Source organism: Sylvia atricapilla, chromosome 5, assembly GCF_009819655.1.
Source record: "Sylvia atricapilla isolate bSylAtr1 chromosome 5, bSylAtr1.pri, whole genome shotgun sequence".
Taxonomy (NCBI): domain Eukaryota; kingdom Metazoa; phylum Chordata; class Aves; order Passeriformes; family Sylviidae; genus Sylvia; species Sylvia atricapilla.
Window position 1 is genome coordinate 70,296,613 of NC_089144.1, and position 21,278 is coordinate 70,317,890.

The 21,278-nt window shown below is 40.8% G+C and overlaps 1 protein-coding gene across 1 annotated transcript in view; it reads left to right on the plus strand.

Annotated features, from left to right (window-relative positions):
- Positions 1-21,278, plus strand: part of TNRC6B (trinucleotide repeat containing adaptor 6B) — a 134,154-nt gene that overhangs the window by 33,344 nt on the left and 79,532 nt on the right. Inside the window, exon 2 of the mRNA XM_066320111.1 lies at positions 1,887-1,954. Within this exon, the coding sequence (XP_066176208.1) occupies positions 1,887-1,954 (68 nt within the window). The remainder of the gene's footprint in view (positions 1-1,886; positions 1,955-21,278) is intronic.

A 21,278-nucleotide genomic window follows, 5' to 3' on the forward strand; every position in this document is an offset into this window, starting at 1 on the left:
TATGATACCTCCTTTTCTACATCTTCATGACATTGAATTTCTGTTTTATATGGGAATCTTGTTAGTTTAGCACTATATATGCTGTATGTAGTGTTTCTTTACCTCCAAAGGTTGTATTTCATTTTCCCAGTACTGGCCACTTATTTACCATTCCTGTGAATTGTACCTGTCTCATATCAGCAGCAGGTTAAAATACCTCCTGTATAAGAGTATTTCTTAAACATTTACTCTCACTTACAGAGCCATGCTGTTTTGCAGTGTGACCACAAATCTGTAGCTATTTTACCCATTGACACACTTGGTGTTTCAGCATTTTCTACAACAGAATTAAGTGGAATGGATGTCTTTCTCTTTAGCTAGACAGGTGTGAGTCCAGCTGTTAGAGCTCCTGTGAATCAGGTATGGACTGAAGTACAAATAGGTTTGTGTGGTGCGTCTGATATGGTGGGAATATATGGATGAAAGTCCAAGTTATTTAATAACTGTAAATAGAAATTTTCTTGTTTTCAGACATTGCTTTTACATGAAAATACTCATTGGACTGGGAGACGTGGTGGTACACGTTTACAGATGTGAATTTATAAATATTTAATTGACTGTCTTACGGATGTAATTAACACCTTACAGTTCACCACGTAGCAAAACCATGAATGAACCAACTTCGGGCTGTGCCTGGACAGTCAAATAATGTAATTTCTTGTATCCTTGTTAGATGTCAGTATGCAGAGTTTTGAGTTTTGAAAGTATTTTTGATCTGACAAAAGTATTAATGTACAAATGAATAAACTTGACTCTTTTGGAGGGAGGGCAGGGGCACAAAGGGAAGTAGCTGATGGATTTTGGTTTCCTTTGGGAGGTTTTTGCCCCTTCAAAGACTGACTAAGCGGTGTTATCTACACTGACTGAATAGTGGTTCTCTCCTCTTTCCAGTTTAATGTAGTGGCATGGATTTATGTGTGATTATGATTCAGTTTTGTTGTGTGGCTTACTGAGTATTGCAGTGTGACCTGTTTGCTGGCTTCACATGAAATAGAGCATTGCTAACTCTATCTGGATGTTTATATAAAATACTAATTGCATATGTTGAATTTTTATATAAAGAGAAGAATGTTTTGCTACCTGTGCAAGAACTTCTGGCTGAATTAAGTGATTAAATGAAGAGTGCATAATTAATAAATGAGCAAATACAATGCAATTCTTCTTTCTCTCCAAAGAAATTACTGAAAATCTATGCTAAACCTGATACTTTAAAAGCAAACAAACATAAAACTTCCTTTACTGCCCTTGGAATCTTCTAACAAGAGAGCCAAAGGGAATGCATATCTTATGTTGTCATTGGAATAGCATCTATTTGAGGTTTCCTTAGGCCTCTTTTTTACCCTGATAACTAAGCTGTGTGAGCACTGAAAGTCTTTTTTCAAAGAAAAGTTATTTTTCACAAGAAGTACTCTGCTTTTGCAGCAATTTCTTTCTGTGCTTAATAAGCTTCTTCTAAAATTTTAGTTTATTCCAGAGACATTGATAAACCTTTTTTTAATTCCTACTTTATACGTAGGAAAGAAATGTTAGAATTAATACTTAGAATGACAAGAGAAGTCCTTAACAGAGCATAACTTAAAACCAGTGTACCTTGACTGATAGTATTCTGCTACAGCCATTAAACTATTCTTTTTCCCGTGCAAGATTTCCCTGAAATTTGTGCTCTGAAATGATACACAGCAGTGGGGTTGGAGATGTATATATGTTGCTAAGAAACTACATGATCTGTTCTGGACCAGCCACTGTGATAAAGTGTCTGTTTTGAGTTGTTGCATATGAAAAGGGCCACTTTAGGTGATGTGCATTTTGCTCCGCCGATTTCTGACCTGCAATGCTTGCCTTTGCAGATGGAACATGAGGATTTTGTAATGGAGGGGCATGGCAAGACTCCACCTCCTGGTGAAGAAAACAAACAGTGAGTTATGTGTTTATTTAAAAAGGACCTTGCTGTAGTAAATGGTGTGAAGCACTCTTAATTTAAACATGTTGGGAGCTTTGGTTGGTTGCTTGGTGCTCACCCTTTTGGTTCCTTAAATATCCATATATACATACAAAATAGTGGATGGTGGCTGAAAAAAAAGAGGCAGGTTTGATTTGCCTTAAATGTAAAAGCATAGAAATGTGCATTGCAATTTCAAAACATTAATCAGAAATTGTTCTAAAAGGGATAATCATTCTGGGAGCTTGGCACTGACGTAGTGAGTTTGTGCATGAAGTTTTTATACAGCTGCTCCTCACTGAAGTAACGTGAAGTACAAAAGAACCAGGGCCTTCCTTTTGTTGTGCATATGGCAGACTGGTCCTCTTTGAGCCTTATTTCTTTACAGTGTATTTTAATAACGATCAAAAGCTACAAACAAAACGCTCTTTTGACGATGAATAATATTAGATCCTGGTACACAGGGCTTTAGGGAAAGCAGCTTGATCAGAGAAGATGATGACTGATTTCTATTAGGAAAAGGCTTTTTCATGAGATTTCAAACTGAAATCCAGTACTAGTTGGGCTTTTTCCCTGGGATTTTGCTTGGATAGGAAGGACAGAGCCTCGTCACAGAAGTACTTCAGTGATGGTTGTGTTCCATATTCTTTTCATTAGTTAATGCAATGGTAATTCAGTTTTGATACCATAATTAATTTTTTTACTTTTCCTGTCATTTGGAGCAAGCAAGAAGGTGGTCTTTGGAAAATCTAGATCACAGAACTCCTTTTATTCTAAGCCTAATTGTATGTCTCCTCCTGAGAATTTTCTTGTTGATCTGCACTACACTTGTTGCAGAAAGGCTGGGATGTGACTTGGGGTGAAGGTCTGCTTTGCCTCCTAGATAAGCTGCAACTGCCTCCATGACAGTGAGAAGCCGTGTCTGAGGTAGACAAGTTGAGATCAGCAGTGTTGTAGTGCTGAACATGCACATTCTTTGCATCATGGATGTGAGCCAGACTTCTCAAAGTAATTGTTGTTATTTCTGTCTATTCAGACTGAGCAACTTACCGTGGTATCAAGAGGTACAAAAGCTGTTGAAGCAGAAACTTTCAGAAAGTTCCCGAATAAAAATCAGTGCAGAAATAAAAAGTAGGAATTAGATTTCTGCTCTCCTGAATTGTTTCTTTATACATCTAGTAGTTTAGTGAAATACATTATTATAGTGAGTAATATCAGGGATATTATATTGGATTTGTCATAGCCTTGTATTTGTTAGTTGTCTTACTTTAAGTGCAAGTGGAAACTAGAATTACTTTGTAGTTGATCTGATTTTGAATTGGAGCTTTTCAAGTGGCTTAAAACATTATCTCTCCTCAAAAACACTTGTTATTAAAGAATATGGGATTAGTGATAGGTGGTATTTTTATTTTTTAACTAATAAATTCTTATTTTTCAACTTATAAATTTTTATTCAGGTGGCATCTGGAACCTTGTCATACATTCTGCTGTAGGAATATCATTCTTAATAATATTTTGATTGAAGTCCAAAGGTGTAATTTTAGTAATGCAACAAAGAATTGAAGTTAGTTGTTTTATGCAACTTGTAGCATAATGCCAGCAAAATTCAACTGTGGGTATTGCTCTTAAATTTAAATCAATCACTTGATTCCATTTCTACCCACAGTATCAAATTTTCACCTAAGTAACAAAATGGTCTGCCTTGACAGAGTTTACCTCTTGTCGTAAGAGAAGGGAGGAAAAAAATCTCAAATTACTTCTTTGTATTATTACTTACTTGCAGTGGGGATTAGCTGGACATGAGCATACTGGACTGGGTTTTTGAAAGAGCACAGAGAGGAACTCTGCAGCATCTGACAGAGGAGAAGCATAGAAAGCATAGTGACTGTTTAGCCCTGAGATAAGAAAAATTTGGGAGAGGATATTATTATCCATGTGTACAGATATCTGATGAGGAGACTAAAAAAGACTGAGCTAAATTCTTCACACTGGTGCCTGGTGGAGAAGCAGGAAGTCATTGGCATAAACTAAAATACAGGAAACTCCACTCAAACACAAGGGAAAAAAATTTCTCTTGTTACTGTTAAACGTGGTCAGGCCTTTGGAAGAGGTTAACCAGAAATGTTTTGCATTCATAGCCCTTTATGTGACTCAAAACTCAGCTGGGCACAACCCCAATCCTGCTTCACCCTGCTCTAGTTAACCGTGCTTGGAGCAAAGGGATGGGATTGATGATCTTAGAGATCCCATCCTTCTGCAGTGATTCTGTGATTTGGTGTACCCGAGTCTACTGTTGTCCTCCTAGTTGGTTTGAAATAAAATTGGAGCTTGTTAGTGAAAGGTAGAATCTAAGTTTGAATGTTGAGTCAGATGTTCTCCACAGAAATAGCTGCACCACTGAAGATGCTTCCTTCCCTTTCCAGTGTTGTTAGACTCTGTAGAATGTACTGCCTCTACACCTAAGCAGATGGAATGTTTTTTCTTTGACTGCTTCTAATTTACTTTTCCAGAAGGTTGGCCATTGTGATTTAACTGCCTTTTGTTAGGCAGCCTGCTCTGGGTAGCTCTGCACTGAGATTGCTGAGGAAGTGTTCAGAATATAGGGTTTCAGCAAGGGAACGAACTTGCACCAGAATTCCAGAGCAGTCTGCCAATATTGACCTGCTAGGAGAGCCCTGCAAATTTCTTAGTATTTATCTGCATGTCAGTGGGCTCAAAGCTTTACTGGACAATGAAATTAAACAGAAATAAAAAGATGTTTCTGAGAGACTTTCAATGGATGCAGTAGTTCTTACCTAGCCCCAGTTTCATGTGAAACTTCGTTTGCTAAAGTGTAGCTTCAAAACTGAATACAAGGAGCCAGCATCCTTGGATGATTTCTGGCACTTTATGAAATAGATTATTTCCCCAGCTTGACTCAGGGATAAAAACTGGGCATTTTTGCCTTCTAGTATCAAACACACACATCAAAAATGCAAATAAACCCAGCAACAACAAACAACCCTGCTGCAATGTTGTGAACCTTTTTTCTGCTGTACTGAACAGTCTTTTGGATAGACTTGCCATACTAAAATTACAGCATTTTAAGAATTTTAATAGAACTGTAGATGATACCTGAGTACTGCTGTCTTCTGATACCTATCAGCTTTATGGGGAGGAATTACCTGGTTGGAATGTATACAAGGTCTTCAGAAATCTTCAACTGGTCATTTACAACATCGACATAATTTATTTCAATTTAGGCTAATTATGAGGAAGTTATTTAGAATCCTTAGTACAAGCTGAGAAATGGAATGGGCACAGTCATCTCAGTGCTGTGAAAGATTTGCAGTTTATGTGCCGTGCGTGTGTCACAGATGTGTCATGGTTGTGCAGCAGTGAAGTGGTTTGTGCTAAAAACTACGCTTCAGAAGAAGTGAGCCTGCTGAGACTGCTGGAGCTGATCATGGCCATCTCAGACCATACTCCTGCTCCCTCCCAATGGGGAAAGGTGTCATGATGCTGAATTACAGGTGAACATTTTGTTAGACCTATTCTCTCATATTTTCATCCATTACAAAGAGGTTGACGTGAACTGGCATGCTTAGGGAGTAAATATTATCTCCCCCCAACAAAATATTTACATTTTACATGGCAGCAGCCTTCTGTGCCCTTATCAGATGTAATAGGGCTTTTACTTTGTTGCTGCTGGAACAAAGATGAAGAGTCAAATGTGATCCAGAAACATCTTTCCAAAACAGGCAAACTTCTGTTGATGAGCATGGAGCAGGTACAGGAAAAAACATTCTTCTGAAGTCCTTAAACTGAGGTTCTGCTCCTAGTTCTAGCAGCATTAATTAGCAACTCTGCCTGTGCTAATAAACTTCCATCTGGTGTCACAACCAGAAGTGCATGCACCTTTATCTGAGTGAAATGACTGGGTAATGAAAAGCTACTCCTGTTTATAAGATAAATGTTCTACCCTTCCTAACTGACACATGGAGAGGCCTGTTTGACAGTAGGTATTTAGACAAAAAGTGAGCCAAGTTCATACTCACTTCTAGTAGGAAGGTAAGCCAAGCTGCTACTGCTGTTGGAAGTACCTCAACTGGCTATTCCCTACCTGCTGTTTTGTAGTAATGGGAGAGAAAAGTCTTCAACTGTCTTGACAGTTTGTACATCTGGAAGTGATTCTTTTGTAAGAAAGGTATCAAAACAAGATCATTTCTGTAATTTAAAAAGTGTCATGGGTTAGGCCTACTGAATAAGCTTTTTCTTGGCTTGATAGTTTAATGTATGGATTCTGAGGCAAGTGTTTTTAATGAAACTCTCCGAAATTGCAGTAATGGCAGGATGAGATTGGAACCACTGAGCATCACAAAATTGCTTAACATTTGGCAATAGTCTTTTATTTTTCCTTGACATTTTAGCAGGAACATTCAACATCTTCCTGGATTTGTGTGACACTACAGTTAAAAGAAAGTGGTAGCTAAATTTGCCTAACCTGGAAAAAGGAATTACAGACTTTAAAAGTCATCTTGTTCAATACCCTGCTCAAAGGAGGGGGTGGGGAGCAGGGGCAGATTTGAAGGTTAGATTGAACTTCTAAGTTGTATCAGGCTTTTCAGATTTATTCCAGTGCTTTTCTGGACAGTCTCTTGCAATATTAATCACCTTCACAGTGCAGAAAATTTCCTAATATTCAGTAAGAATTTATGATCGTTGCCTTTCATCTTTGAATGCGTGTGTCTGACGTGGCCCAGTCTTCATTAAACTTACCACTGTGTTCACTTATACAGCAGAATAGCATCCCCTTCCCCCTGGCTTGGTTTTGCTGTGTGAAAACTAAGTGAAATCAAGAATTTACAGGCCTATCTTTGTTTCCAGTGGCCTTCTGATATCAGGGGGACATGTAAACATTGCTGCTATAATGCCACAGAAAACCCAGTCTTACACTTTCATGGTGTTACTGAAAACTATAAAAAGGCTGCAGTGGTGTATCCTGAAGTTGTCTGGTTTGACTGGTGAGAATGATGGACGTTGTTATGAACTACTGCAGTGTTGTTTTGAATGGCTGAAATTCCACAAAGGTCCCTAGCATAGCTCCTGTACCCATAGGATAAAACATCGTTCAAACCAAATTTAAAGTAAACAGTTAGCTAAAAGTGTGTGTAACGGGGGTTTGTTTGATGTTTTAAGGACATTCAATATTACAGAAGATATTGAGGCTTGCCTTGAGTGCCATTACTCTTTTTTGATTTACTGGCAGTACTGACCTCAGCAGGGCTTGGTTTTTGTCAGAAGATCCATGCAGCGATTTTCAAAGTAGTATCCAAATCGTAATTCACATTATAAACTCAGATCTGAGGTACCTAAATTTGCCTATCAATCCAAATTCTAAGAAATTAATGGCAAGTTATTTCGTGAATTGCATTCAAGAATTTTGTAAAGGCATAGCTGGTTTTATATTGCTGATTGTTCTCTGTGTGTAGAATAAGTAGCCCATTAAAGAAATTCAAGTTCCTCTGCTTGAGATCCTAACAAATCACCACAGGGAGATGTAGGATGTCTGTGTTGGCTGTACCAGACAACTCTGTCACAGGGTGTTACAGTCCTGTTAGTGTGTCAGACTGTGGTTCAGACCCAGTGATAACTCAGGCTTACTCCGATACTACCATGTGAGTAGGAGAGTTCTAACTTTTTTCTTTTATATCCACAGAGATTTGGTAGGGTATTTAAGGGTATGAGACCATTAGACTAAAACCAAATGAAAACTGGTCCAGCTAAGGATTAAGGAATATTTTCATCACCTTCATACTGTGCAAATATTTTTAGTCCATGCAGTGGAGTGAGTGACAGGACAAGTTTGCATTTGAAGGCAAGTCTACCTGTGTGTTTAAGGGGGCCTTTTGTTGTGCAATTGAGTGGGTAGAAATGGATGAGACAAGATCAAAATCTGTATCTGTAGAGGCAGCTGTGTTTTAGCTGTGACTTGTGAGTCAATAAAGTTACAAAAGCTGACTCGCACCCTTACAATGTAGGACTTCCTAAGAATACACAGAATTTATACACAAGCACTTTGAAATGGCAAAAGTTTAATTGTCTTCCATATTTTACCAGTTCAGTGTTATACTTAAATGTTTTGAAGTTTTTGTACTTAAAATGATAAGTATTACCCACAGGAAGACTCTTGTCTGAGTATTCTAAGCAAAAATATTTTAAAATTAGGCATTCACTTCTGAAAATTAAACTTGAAAAGGTTTTCAATTGTCATTTCATGATTTTTAAGACTCTGCATTTCATGTCCTCAGTGATTGTGTCGTTTTTTTTTTCTTTTTTTTCCTTTCAAACCATGAACAAATACAGGCTTTTCATACACCTCGGCTAACCTACAGATTACTGTACTACTGTTTTGCAAGTATTTTCTTAATAAGTGGAAAGAAATGGAAGCCAGATGACTTCTGGGGGGAAAAAAGGAAGTCACACAGAAAACAGTCAGCTTTGGAAGTGAAATTCCCACTTATTATCACAATGTGTTTAGTCTACGCCGCTGCTGAATATTGAGAGAGAAAAATATTTTGGACAGTGTACATTCTAAGTGTGAATTCTTCGTCTCTTCTTTTATGAGGATTTTATGGTGCTCTCTTCCAGATGTCTTGTGATGAGAACAGGCTAGTTTGTTTGGGCTCTCCCCACCTCCCAGGATCTGCATTTGTCCTGAGTAGGAAGTTCACAAAGCCTGCTTCTGAATTTGCAGTCTCATCTGATCAAGAGACTATTTCACACTTGTCTTTGCAAAACCGGAGAAAAAATATTTTTCATTCCAGATGGCTTGAATTTATAAACATGATACTGCAATATACCCATAGTGTCACATATCCTTGATACTTTGATTGTTCTCTCTAGTTATTCCAGTTAGTAGTAATTCTCATTGCTAGTGGAACGGAGGATATCCTGATTTGCTGCTGTCTTACAGAGCTTACTGTATTTTGAAGGGGAGAGTATTTGCATACTGATCAAATTCCTAAAATCCCAAAGCCTCAGTATTCCATACACCACCACTGATTCCTCCACCTACTCCTGTCCTCTAGTCCCTTTCCAGGAATTCCAGGAAAAACTATCTGCTGGACACTCTACTGACATTTGGAGTTCCTTGTCCCAGAAGTTGGGGGGGGGGGGTTTATGTCTGTTTGATTAGTGGCTGTTTCTTTTCTCTCTCTCCCAAAGTTGCCTTTTCAATCTCTCCCAAAGGAGCTGCCCAAGGTAACTGCCCTCCGGGGTACTGTTTATAGGGATGGCTGAACATTGCTCTCTTTTCAGTATTTCATTGCTGTTTAAATGCCAACTCTTGGATGACACCTGCCATGGGAGGCAGATACCAGACTTAAAGAACAGCAAGCAAAATCATCATCCAAGGTGTAGTGGTAGACTTGGCGGTGCTGGGTTGATGGCTGGACTTGATGGTCTTGAAGGTCTTTTCCAACCTAATATGATCATAAGGGCTTCAATAATTTTGAGTCCTGCCTAAATTAGTATTTTTCTATATTCTTAACGTAAAAATACAGTTTAGATTCATTTCTGTGGTACCTACACTAAGTTAGTGCGACTAATTTTGATTTGCTAAGGATTTAGTTTTTGGACTACTGGCACAAGTCCAGTGGCATCATAATTGTGTATGAATTACAGTCATTAAAAAATTTCCCCCTTCATCAAATTTAAGATGCTCACTGCTTTTTTTCTGTGCTTCATTCTCTCAAAAAACCAGTTAATAATTTTTGTGTGTACACCCACAATGGTTGAATCTTCCTTTCAAGGAGATGAAGGAGTGCAAGGGGAACAAAAAAAACCTACTGCTTTTATGTTATATAAATGAGTCTTTTATATATATAGGTGATGTCTTTTTGTTTCTGTGGAAAACATAGAAATTTTCATGCCTATGTGCTATGGCTTAGATATACCAGAGGTTAAAGCAGAGAAAGGTAAATGGTCTTGGTTCTAAGATGCAGATACTACTCCTGATGAAGTGACCATTACTGGTTAAAGAAAGGGAGGGAAGGAAAAAAAAGCAAGCTCTTTATTTCCATGTTGAAGATATTACTTACTTTGTATGACTAATAATATTGTACTGTGTGGTAAAGATGTTACGAATTAAAAACTTGTTTACAGAGATGTTTTGGAGGTCTTAGGCTGCATTGCTCCTCTGGCATGCTGTGATCTGGAGAGCTGGTATGATTTCTTCTACTTTTACCTAGATAGATTGAATTTGCTGGACTTTTTGCCCGAAGTGGAAGTTGTTCATATTTGGGAGTCATACTGGGTTTTCAGGTTGCTGCATGCATTTGAATATTTATGACAGCTACAGCTTGTAGAATTTTCTGCCTGGACAGCCAGCTGTTCCTTTCCTGACATTTCAAACTGAAGGACTGTACGTGAAGGCAAATTACTCGGGAGACGTTCAAGTCTTTTGGAAAGATCAATTTACAGGTTTTTTTGCAGTTATAATAGTGCTTTTATTTTAAAAAATTAGTCAAATTAGGGAAATCCTCTCTTACAGTAATCCACTCAAAATACAATCTTTTCATATTCTGCTTTTAGTTGGATGTTTTGTTTTGGGCTGGCTTACTTTTATTATTATTATCTAACTTAGCATATTATGGTTCCTTTAATGAGAACAAAGGAAAATGGGTTGGTGCCAGCCTCAGCCAAGATGCCAGAAATTCCTTTGCTCAAGAGGTTTCCGGCCTAGTGATTGAACTCCCCATGCTAAAACTAAAGACAAGTTAGAAAAATTCATAGAGACGTAGTGGACTACCTCTTCAAAAATAAATTTTAAAAAACAGCAAAACAAAACAATAAAAGCCACTAAACACAGTATAGCTTCCTTTTAGGTAGGGAAAAAAAAAAAAAAAAAAAAAAAAAAGATTGAACTAGAATAAGACTTTCAGTCCAAATGTCTTCCTTGTCTTTTCTGAGATATCCTAAAAATATTTGTAAGAAATCTGCTTTTAGTAGAGTTCAGGAGCATGTCTAAAGGCATGTATAAAGGAAGGATCTTGTTGTGGTAGTGTTTGTAGACATGAAAGAGGTTTTTTCTTAGATATTCTAATCTGGTCACATGAAAAAGCTTGCTACTATTTTAAAATGTTTAAAGCTCCAAGGCTTAAACAGGGTGAAGGAAGGCTTTAATGAATAAAATTACTATTCCTTTTGAGATGTGTAGTAACAGCTATGGTTGATAGAAATTCGTCTGGATCAGTCACGTAACTGGCACGGTGATTCGTGTGCTGTAAATAACAATTAGAAAGCAACACTTGCTGTACATATGGGTGGGATGACACACAATACAACTTCCCTGAACGGCCCTTTATTTGAAAGATGCATGGAAGTGTTTGAGGCCAGGTTGGATGGGCCTTTGAGCAATCTGGGCTGGTGGAATGTGTATCTGCTCACAGCAGAGGGGTTGGAACGAGATGATCTTTCAAGAGCCTTTCCGAACAAAACCATTCTATGATTCTCTTTTCACTCTCATTCATATAATTGCATTAAACAGATAACTGTCTCCCATTTCGTTGCTATTTTGGCAGTTTATAGGATTTCAGGAACTGGAAGACCTGTTAGGATAGAACTGTAGCCTTCAAAATCAGGATGCTTCTGGGTTGACAATGAGCAGGTTGAAGAAATTCCAAGAATATTAACTTACACAAGCTTTGTTGCATGTTGTGTTACTGGAAAGTACTTACTTAATTTCCAAGGATATGGATATAAAGACTCAGTCAACATTTAGTTGTGGACTCCATTGGTGGGAGATGATGTTGGGGATGAATTCTTTCAGTTCCTAGAGTAGTTAAGTCTCATGCACTGGCTTTTTGTGTCTTTATCTTTCCCAAGTAAGTTGGGAGTCTCTTGTCCATTTCTGGTTAAGTGAGGCAGAGAAGAAACTGTAATACCATTATCCATGTATTAAACTTCCATAGCTTCCTAGAGAAGAGATCAAAGCTGATTTCTCCACTAACAGAAAGGTTTCGGGGCAAGACAAATAATTGTCTGTTCTAGTTAAGTCTTCTAACAGCTAATCATGTGTGTGTGTTTTGGGATTAGCTGCAGTATATGCTAGTTTTTGCCCAGGCACTGAAAGAGCTGAAAATTCCTTATGGGAAGAGCTCTGCATAGAGCTCCATATACTGTTAGAACCTTGGCATCAAAGGAGAACTGGCTGTGCAGGAAGCTGTAATTAGTGATTAGTGGAGCTGTGGAAAGTAGAGGTTCAGTGATGTGTGACAGAGATTCGTAGGAAATGAGCTTTCAGTTCTGTTGTTCACCCAACAACTTTGTTAAAAGGCAGATTGAAAGCTTTCTCTTTCTCCAGTCTGGAAAGGGCATTGGGGGAATTGGTGAAGTGGAGGCTTAGTGGTACATTATTTATAGGCTGAACAGCGAGGGAAAGTATTGCAGCAGATTGAGGAAAAATTAGCTGGAAAAATGAGTGTTTACAAAATTTGGTGAATGAAGTTTTCCTTCTGACTCATTATCTTTTCCTGAGCACTTTGTTAATGTATAGGGTCAGAACTTGGCTTGGGCTTGAAGTCATGTGTCATTCTTAAACTGAAGTTTTCAGGCCTTGTATTCTTTCTTTTTTCCCTGGCAAAATATGAATAAGGTCTGAGCTTAGTATGACTCCGAAGCAGTGTTGCAATATAAGTTTTGAATAATAATAATAATTCCTAAAATGTGTTGATAGGTGCCTTTGTGTAAGGGATGCAAAAGCTGCTGTAACATTTTCAGAAACCAAGCAAGCTTTTCCTTTGTTGGATGCTTTTAGTCATGGGATTTTTCTCTGAAGAAACAATTTACATTATACTTTTGATTATTGTCATTAAAAACCACTGTCAGCTCTGTTCTCACAATTCCGCAGCATAAAATATTTATTTACTAAATGTGAAAGGGGAGGACCTCCAAAAAAAACCCCTAGTTTTCCTTAGAGTGAGTGTTTTGTCCTTGAAAAATGTTTGAGCACTTGGAAGTTTTGCACTCCTGCAGAAAGGGCGGTCATCACTCTTGCCCAATGGCTTAAGTGAAATTGCTGTGAAGACTTCAAAAAAAGTCTGTTGGTACATCCAGAATTAGCTAGCATCTTCAGTTTTCAGAAGTGTTGGACTTCAGCATCTATGTCTATTCAGAGAGAATAATTTAAAAGTGATCTGAACCATCCATTATCCAGGACTGAGACTGTTTTTAATTTTTCCCTTGAAATAAGCCATATGGCAGTTTTAAGAGCATCCAATGAATAGTTAAGACTTTTAATTCTGTTCCTTAATTTATGGAGTTCTCTGCTTGCCTTTTATTATTAGAAACTGAAACTATAAAACATTGTCCTTGCATTCATGTCCCTACCCTGAGTTATGCTTTCAGGCTGATCTCAGGAAAGACAGGCACTTTTCTGATCCCTTTTACCTTGAAGAGTTATGCTTGGTGGGGTTGTAATCCCAGTCAGGTGGACTGCTGGGGATTGGTTGGGGAACTGGTGAATAATCTGCCTCCATTTATTACTGCACCTCACTTCTGGGGCTGGGAGAGGGAGATCTAGAGAAATCTAACTAATGAGCTGCAGTAGGGTAGAGGATGTGTAGGCTTCAGTTCACTTTGGCCATAAAATCTGCCTTTTTTCTTCTAATATTTCAGGAGGCAAACTCTTCACCAGCAGGAGAAATTACAGTTGGTGGCGAGGCATCCATGCTGTGAGAAACTGGGTAATATTTGAGGTTTCTGCTGAGGAGATGTGTTAGTAGGAGATCAGTTGACTCTTCCACTGTCATAGTATCAGCTGTGAAGAACTTTCTGAGGGAAGATATAAGTCTTACTTTTATTGCCACGGGTGTATAAACAGTATAGAAAGCCCAGTGGATGCGGTCCAGTGTTGGGACAATGAGGGTGCAGCCTTCAAAGTAAGATATGACATCAAACTGCAGGACTTTAAGCCCAAACAAAATGACAGCTCATGAAGGAAGGAGTTTTGCATAGAGACTGGGATGAACTCAGATCCTTTTAAATCTGAGTAAAGATCTACACGTAGACAGACTTGGTTTCTTTTTTGAGATGACAGCTGGAGGGTGTGGATACCTGAGTTTCAGTGGACACTGGAGCATGCCTGTGTACAAATATTGAAGCCTAATTGCTTGATTCTTATTGATAGGTCATCAAAAAGAATGAGCTCTTACTAGAACCACAATACAGCTCAATATGAATTTAAAAACCCATTCCTCTCCTGTCTTAGTTGAGATATTAGCACAGGGAATCCACGATTGTAAACATCTCTCTTAATGTGCATGTATACGTCTGCTCATACTGGATACTGTCCTCATAGGAGCACTGCGAGGCTTCATTAAAGATTTTAAAGTGCTTTATGATCCTCAGATGGAAGGAGCTTAGAAATGAAGTGTTTGTAATCAGATAAGTTAGTGGCACATAACAAGGCTATAACCTATTAACACTGGCTATTAACAGCCTATTGGCATCAGAATAATTGATGGCTAGGTTTTTGAAATGCAATTGCCCTCTGAAAAGGAATGTGGATATGCTATGCATTTTTATGCTCTACTCCATGGTTATCTAACTAGTGTGCTGCATTACAAACAAACAAAACTCAACATACCTCCCAAATCAAACAAAAACCTAAAACCTTTTCGTTAGCCATCTTAATTGATATGCCAACAAGAGTAGATAAAGGAATTAATACCTTTCAAATGGTAGTTTAATGGAAAAAATTCAATTAAGGCTAGAGTTATTTAAGAATTACCCATACTGGCCTCTCTAAGTATTTTTGGTTCACTGATAGTTTACTTACTTTCTGATTTAAAAAGCTTTGTCAATAGAACATTGGTAAGGTGAAATTTTATAGTAATTTCCACTTAGATACATAGCAACTCAAGTGGGTGCTCTGAAAGTCATCACAGTATTATCAGCTCCTTGAAGTAAAGGCTTCCAGGACTTCAGAATGGAGCGTTGGCAAACAGTAGTAAAGTTAAGAGGATTTATAGGTCCCAGTAAACGATTTGGCTTTTGAGAGGGAATAAAATTGTGACTTAATGCATATAGTCATAGTGTGAACATGCACAGAACATGTAGCTGCAGTACTTGATGTATTTTTTCAGGAGGGGGTAGCTGTTTCATAGATATTCATATACATTTGCTTTTATGAAACTACGTGAATTGGATGCCTAGCAGTTGGTTTGGATTTTGTCATTAGGGATTTAGAGCAGTTGTGGTGTTCTCTTTGGGTCTTGCCACAAATAAGACGTTCCCTGAGTTTTCACCACATTTCCTAAATTGCTGTGTTTGGATTAGACCAGTCACAAAACGCTCCAATCTGCTACATTCAGCAGGGCAATTCTCTGCTCTGGTTTAGACAGAGCAACCAGAGCAGTTATATCCAGCTGCTTTTATTTCATTATTACCCAAAAATGTAACTCATATTAGCTATTACCAGAGTTTCTTGAGCCTGTAGAGACAGATGGTTACAGTGCAGGCTGCAGTCCTGTTGAAAAAAGTCCATCAGTGGCACAATCCCTGTTTGAGTTTGAGTTTCTGTGCCTTATCCAGGAGGATAGGAGCAGAACATCTCAGAACCAGAGGCACACTAACCTTTCGTGGCCACCTGATGAGGCCAATGGCTGATGTTCTATGAGAATACGTACTAATGATTTTTAGTCTCATTCATAAGATGTGCAGCTTCTGACCCCCTCAGATTAATTCCTATGGAGTGCCCTCCCATGGATCCCCAAGTTGGTTTCATTCGATGGTGTTGTCACCAATCAGGGATTTAGATGCATAAAGAATTCCTGTCAAAGGTATTGGCAAAAGCACCATGTCTGTGACAGAGTTCAAGATGCATTTGACTAATGATGTCATGCACATGGTGTGATTTTTGGGGTGGCCTGTGCAGGGCCTTTGTGGTGGACTTCAGTGATCCTTCGAGTCTCTTCCAACTCAGAATATTCTGTGGCTCTGTAATTATTGGCAAAAGCAGGTTTTCATATAAATTCGTGAAGGCACGACTTAACACAGTTTGATTGCAAGGTTCCTTCTGTTGCTTACTACCTGGATGAAGCCTAGCAAAGAAAATCAGATCATAATCAATTTGAAGAGATTTGTGCAGACTGAGAATACAAAAACAAAAGAGTGCAAAGGCTAAGGGAGACCATCCTGTTGAATCATGAGGTCCAGAGTCAACCCACTTGCCAGACTTAGCCTCACACTTGCTCAGTGGTTTTATGTCTGAAGGATTTAGCAGCAATCTTTGGATAATTTTACACAGAGTGATTAAGTAGAAGTTAGTAGAAGCACATCAGCAGTGTAACTGTAGATCTGAGATGGCACTATTCATACTAGCTGTAGTGTATTTAAAGCAATTTGCACACACCCAGGCGCAAAGTCTGTACAAAAGTGTGCATGTTAAAAATTCTCCTGTTCAGGTGTGTTTTGGCTTTTTTACTGTCTGCATCTTACGCTGCATAACTGTACAGAATAAAAACCGTGTATATTTTAAGGGTTATAAATAACCTGAGAGCTTCCCGAGCGAGCAGTCCGTTCCCTCACCAGGCACGGTTCCATTCCAGTGAGCTGCAGCAGTTCCTACCTGGCCTGGGCTGACTCAGGAGCAGGATCGTTCCCGCCTCACCATATCCTTTTGCTGAACCGTTTTCTTTACTGTTTCTGCACATCCGGAAACATCCCGTAGGTTTTTTAATGTTACAAGAGGCCGTGATTCTCTGTTTCAACCGCTGTTAGATGGGTTATCTATGGATTTGTTGGGAAGACGCCGTGGAGGCTGTGCCTGGTGGCCGAGTCGCAGCCTGGGAGTTAAAGCAGGCAAGGCGGCAGGAGAGATGGGGTTTGTCCTGCGGTCCTCCCGTGTCTGGACCTTGATCTCGGGTTTATGTGTGCGTGTGGTGTGGGCAGTCCGCTTACTTACTGGATTAACTTTGCTCTGACCGTGAACCTTTTGTCCTCGAGTCAGGAGGGCGTTGTGCTTAAAATGGGGATTCCTTTCCCAGGCGAGCGCTGGGGTCGGCGTTCCCGGTGCACAGCAGAACAGGGCGTGTGGCTGGAGGGACCGAACACTCAACATTCGCCGCTCCTGGGCTCTGCAGCCATCGTGTGGAATCAGCATAACTGGCCGCTGGCTTTTGAGCCGGTTTTAAAGACACAATCTCCATCTGGGCCGCCTTCCGTGCTCTCGGGGCTCCGCCACCGAGGCCCGTGCCCGAGGAGGGCGGCGAGCAGAGTCCCGGCGGGGCGGCGGCGGCCGTCCGGCTGCGGGCAGGGCGCGGGCCCTTTAAGGCGGGGGGCGGAGCGTGCCCGGGCGGTGAGTGACAGCGCGCCCGGCGTCACGTGATCCGCCCGTATTTGAAGGTCGCAAAAAAGCTGCTTCCTTTAGAGAGAGCAAGAGGGAGCGAGAGGGAGCGAGCGGAGAGAGCGAGGGAGCGCAGCCAAAATGGCCGACGGACCGTCTGCTGGGTGCTGAACGTTGGGAATAGTAATAATAAAAGAGAGAGAGAGAGAGAAAAGAAAATTAACAAAAAAAAAAGAAAAAAAAAACCTAAGCAAAAAACACAAAACCATTTTTGGATTTTTTTTTCCCATTTGCATTTCTACCTTGTATGCCTCAACTCGCTGGATTTAAGCACTGCTGCACTTTATGAGGTTAGTGGTACGTTTATGTTTTATTGTTTTTACCTATCAGTTGATTTTTTTTTTTTAGAGCCTGAGCTGACCGTTTCCATCCGTGGTTTTGCAGAGGTGTTTTTTCTGGCACAAAGACTTGCTTCAGAGGTTGTCTGCTTGTACGTATACGGCACTTTTAGTGGATTTTGGGGTTTTTTAAAAAGGAGCTCTCCCTACAAGTGTGATGCGGATTTGGAAGATATTTGTAATTTAAAACACCTAGGCAAATTACAGAAGATAGTTTGAATTTTCCGAGCTGGTGAAGTACAAGATAGTGCTGAAAATCTCGTTTTATTTAAATAGAGGCTTTTTAAAGAGAGATTCGTTCCTCTCAGCACCCGGAGCTCTTAAATCTGCTGCAAAAATTTGCATGTATGAAGCCGGCCTGGGGTTCTCCGGGCCGCCGTGTCGGAGCGGGGCCGTGGCGGCTGCAGGAGCGGGGCCGGGGAGCGCCGAGGGGCCGGAGCCCGGCCGGGGAGCGCCGAGGGGCCGGAGCCCGGAGCGGGGCCGGGGAGCGCCGAGGGGCCGGAGCCCGGAGCGGGGCCGGGGAGCGCCGAGGGGCCGGAGCGGGGCCGGGGAGCGCCGAGGGGCCGGAGCGGGGCCGGGGAGCGCCGAGGGGCCGGAGCGGGGCCGGGGAGCGCCGAGGGGCCGGAGCCCGGCCGGGGAGCGCCGAGGGGCCGGAGCCCGGCCGGGGAGCGCCGAGGGGCCGGAGCCCGGCCGGGGAGCGCCGAGGGGCCGGAGCCCGGCCGGGGAGCGCCGAGGGGCCGGAGCCCGGAGCCCGGCCGGGGAGCGCCGAGGGGCCGGAGCGGGGCCGGGGAGCGCCGAGGGGCCGGAGCCCGGCCGGGGAGCGCCGAGGGGCCGCAGCCCGGCCGGGGAGCGCCGAGGGGCCGCAGCCCGGCCGGGGAGCGCCGAGGGGCCGCAGCTCGGTCGGGCCCGGCCGCCTCAGCGCCCGCCGTGCGCCGGGTACTCATCAGCAATGTGCGGGGCTGGTGTGTTGTGTTCTGCGGAGAGCCGGCACTTCACCTCCGCCTTGGGAAATGTAGGCTAAGGGCTGCGCTTCCTCGCTTTGTCTGTCTTTCTTTATTTTTTTTTTTTCCCCTCTCCTCCTCCCCCCCCCCCCCCCCCCACCCTTCTGTGTTACTGAAAATTTAAATCTGAGTTATTTTTTGCAACTCCCTCCAGAAACAAGCAGAAAATTAAAGGGAAATAGCTGGAGCTTGCTTTCTGAGAACAGGCCCCTCCTCCTGCATTGTAAGAGTGTGATGTAATGCTCCTTTCTGTGAGGTTAACTACGAAAAAATTCTGTGGTGGTGTACGTTATTCTTCATCTCTTCTTCACAGGCATTGCATTGTATTTTTTTGTAAATAAAATACATTGCAGATATTTTTTGTAGCTGAACGTATAAGCAGCAGATAATTCTGCAAATAATCATTTGAATGTTCTCCACATTGCATTGTATTAGTGCAATGATTGTGGTTAGCCGGTCAACTTTGTAAACATACAAGATGGCTCATATTTTATATTTCTTTGTGACCTTACGTGTGTACAGGTAAACACAAATGAAGGAGACAGATTTCAGTAAACTTATTGAAAATGTATCTGGCTGTTGTCATTATAGTCTTGTACATATTGTGACTTTTTTCCCTGCACTAGCTAGCAAACCTTTGAAATAATTCTGCAGTATGTTAAGTTTCTCATGAAAATTAAGAGATGTGTCTTTTGAGTTTCTTTTAAATTTTTTTAAATTAGAGGAAGACAATAAAAGAGGACTCTGCTCGAATTTTAAGTAGTGTATTTTGCTGGTAATTTTGGTCATTAAGCATTTAACAGTAATGGCTAACCCCCAGTTAATACAGGAAGTAACACATGCCTCTTGCTTAGGGTTAATGAACTTACTAGATTCCACCCTCATGTTACTGGCAGGTATGTGAGGAAATGCTGTAGAAACTTGTTGTCTTTGACATGATGTACCCTGATGGCTTTTGTTATTCAAAGCCTTCTTGGGCTCAGCTGAGATCTGGATGTAGCCAGAATATGTTAAATCCACCTGTTGATTGACAAACAATAATTAGACATTAGTACTTTTTTTCAAATGCAGTCTGAAGTAGGGGTATTCTCATGTTTGGTGCTTACTAGACAGAAACATCAATGACTGTAGTTTATATGATAATTGCTGCAGAAGAGGATCACTGAACTGAGGGAGTAAAAAAACCCCAGACTGTGTCCTGAGCTGGCAGTATTGCAGGATGTAGTCTTCCCAGAATCTGCACTTCAGAGCAGTACTTGCCCTTTCTGTGTGTTTTTTTGCCTTGGTGCCTTACTGCCCGTGTTACACACTCCCAGAATGTGTGGATGTTTGTACGTGTAGCTTGATGGTTAAGGTGGTGGAATGCAGGGTGGTTCCCAATAACTGCTGCTAGCTACAGAGGCTGTTGTGGGTCAGACAGAAGGCAGCTATAGAGAATAACAGAAATCATTCGAATAAGGAGTCTGCCAGACATGTGAGCAGCTTTGTGGGTCTGCGACTGTGAATAGCAAAGACCAACTAAAATAATTCCTCTTATAGATATGCTTTTGACCCCTCAGATCTTACTACAGAGTGTGTTGAGCACTGTGCAGTCTGTGCAAACATGGGATTTTTAGTGTGAATCTGGGCAATTCTCAACGCTGTTTGTATTCAGTGCATTCCTGCAGTACACTGGGAACAAAATACTTAATTTTGGGAGACCTGACTTGAGTTGCAGTTTCTAGATCAATTTGAAGCTTACAGAGTTATGGGGGTAGGGGAATTGTTTTGCTTTGTTCAGTTTGCAGTGACGATGCTGAGTTCAGAAGCTTTATTAGATTTTTGTTTGCATTTGCATGTCAATTGTTATTGGTGCCCTTTCCAAAGCAGACTGTTTTAGTAGGTTGAAAGCTATAGTGAAGTCTGTAGTCAGCAGAAGCCCTGGAGATTTTTGTTCTATATCTAAGAGATTCTTGAAAAATAATTGACAAGAAAAGCCTTATTACCACTGAGCTTCAATGTACAGGAGTCTACAGTTCTAATGGGAAAAAATTCAAGGAAAACAAGTGAGTGATAGATCAGTATGCTTAATTTCAGTTGCATTTCTTTTAGCCTCTTTCTCTCCTGCTGAGAAGGAAGAAAAAGAAACTTTGTAAGGTCATGCAGTCTTTGCCAGCTGATTTCAGCTAACTTAACCTTTTCAAGATTTTTGTTTCTTACTTATTAATGGGTGGCTTAGTAGAGGACAAGCATCTAAATCTATGAGGAAAAAATCCATAGAAATAAAATATTTCTGGAAGAGAGGTTTCATCCGCAACTTTCTTAGTACCCCTTTAGAAACTTGTCTGGCATCTTGAAGCAGAGTTCTCAATTCTGGTTGTTATGGATCTACATTCCTTTTGGACCAGGGTGGAAGGGGAGAAGTTTACAGTTTATTTTGAACAATATTTCTGGGAAGCTGCACCTTTGGAACTCTCTTCAGCTGGTTGATAACTAAAAAGTTTCAGTGGTTTTTTGCTTTAATTGATTAAGAAATCATCTACAGCCTTCCTAAGAGCTGCTTCACCTTGTTCAGTATTGGTTTCCTGTTTAAA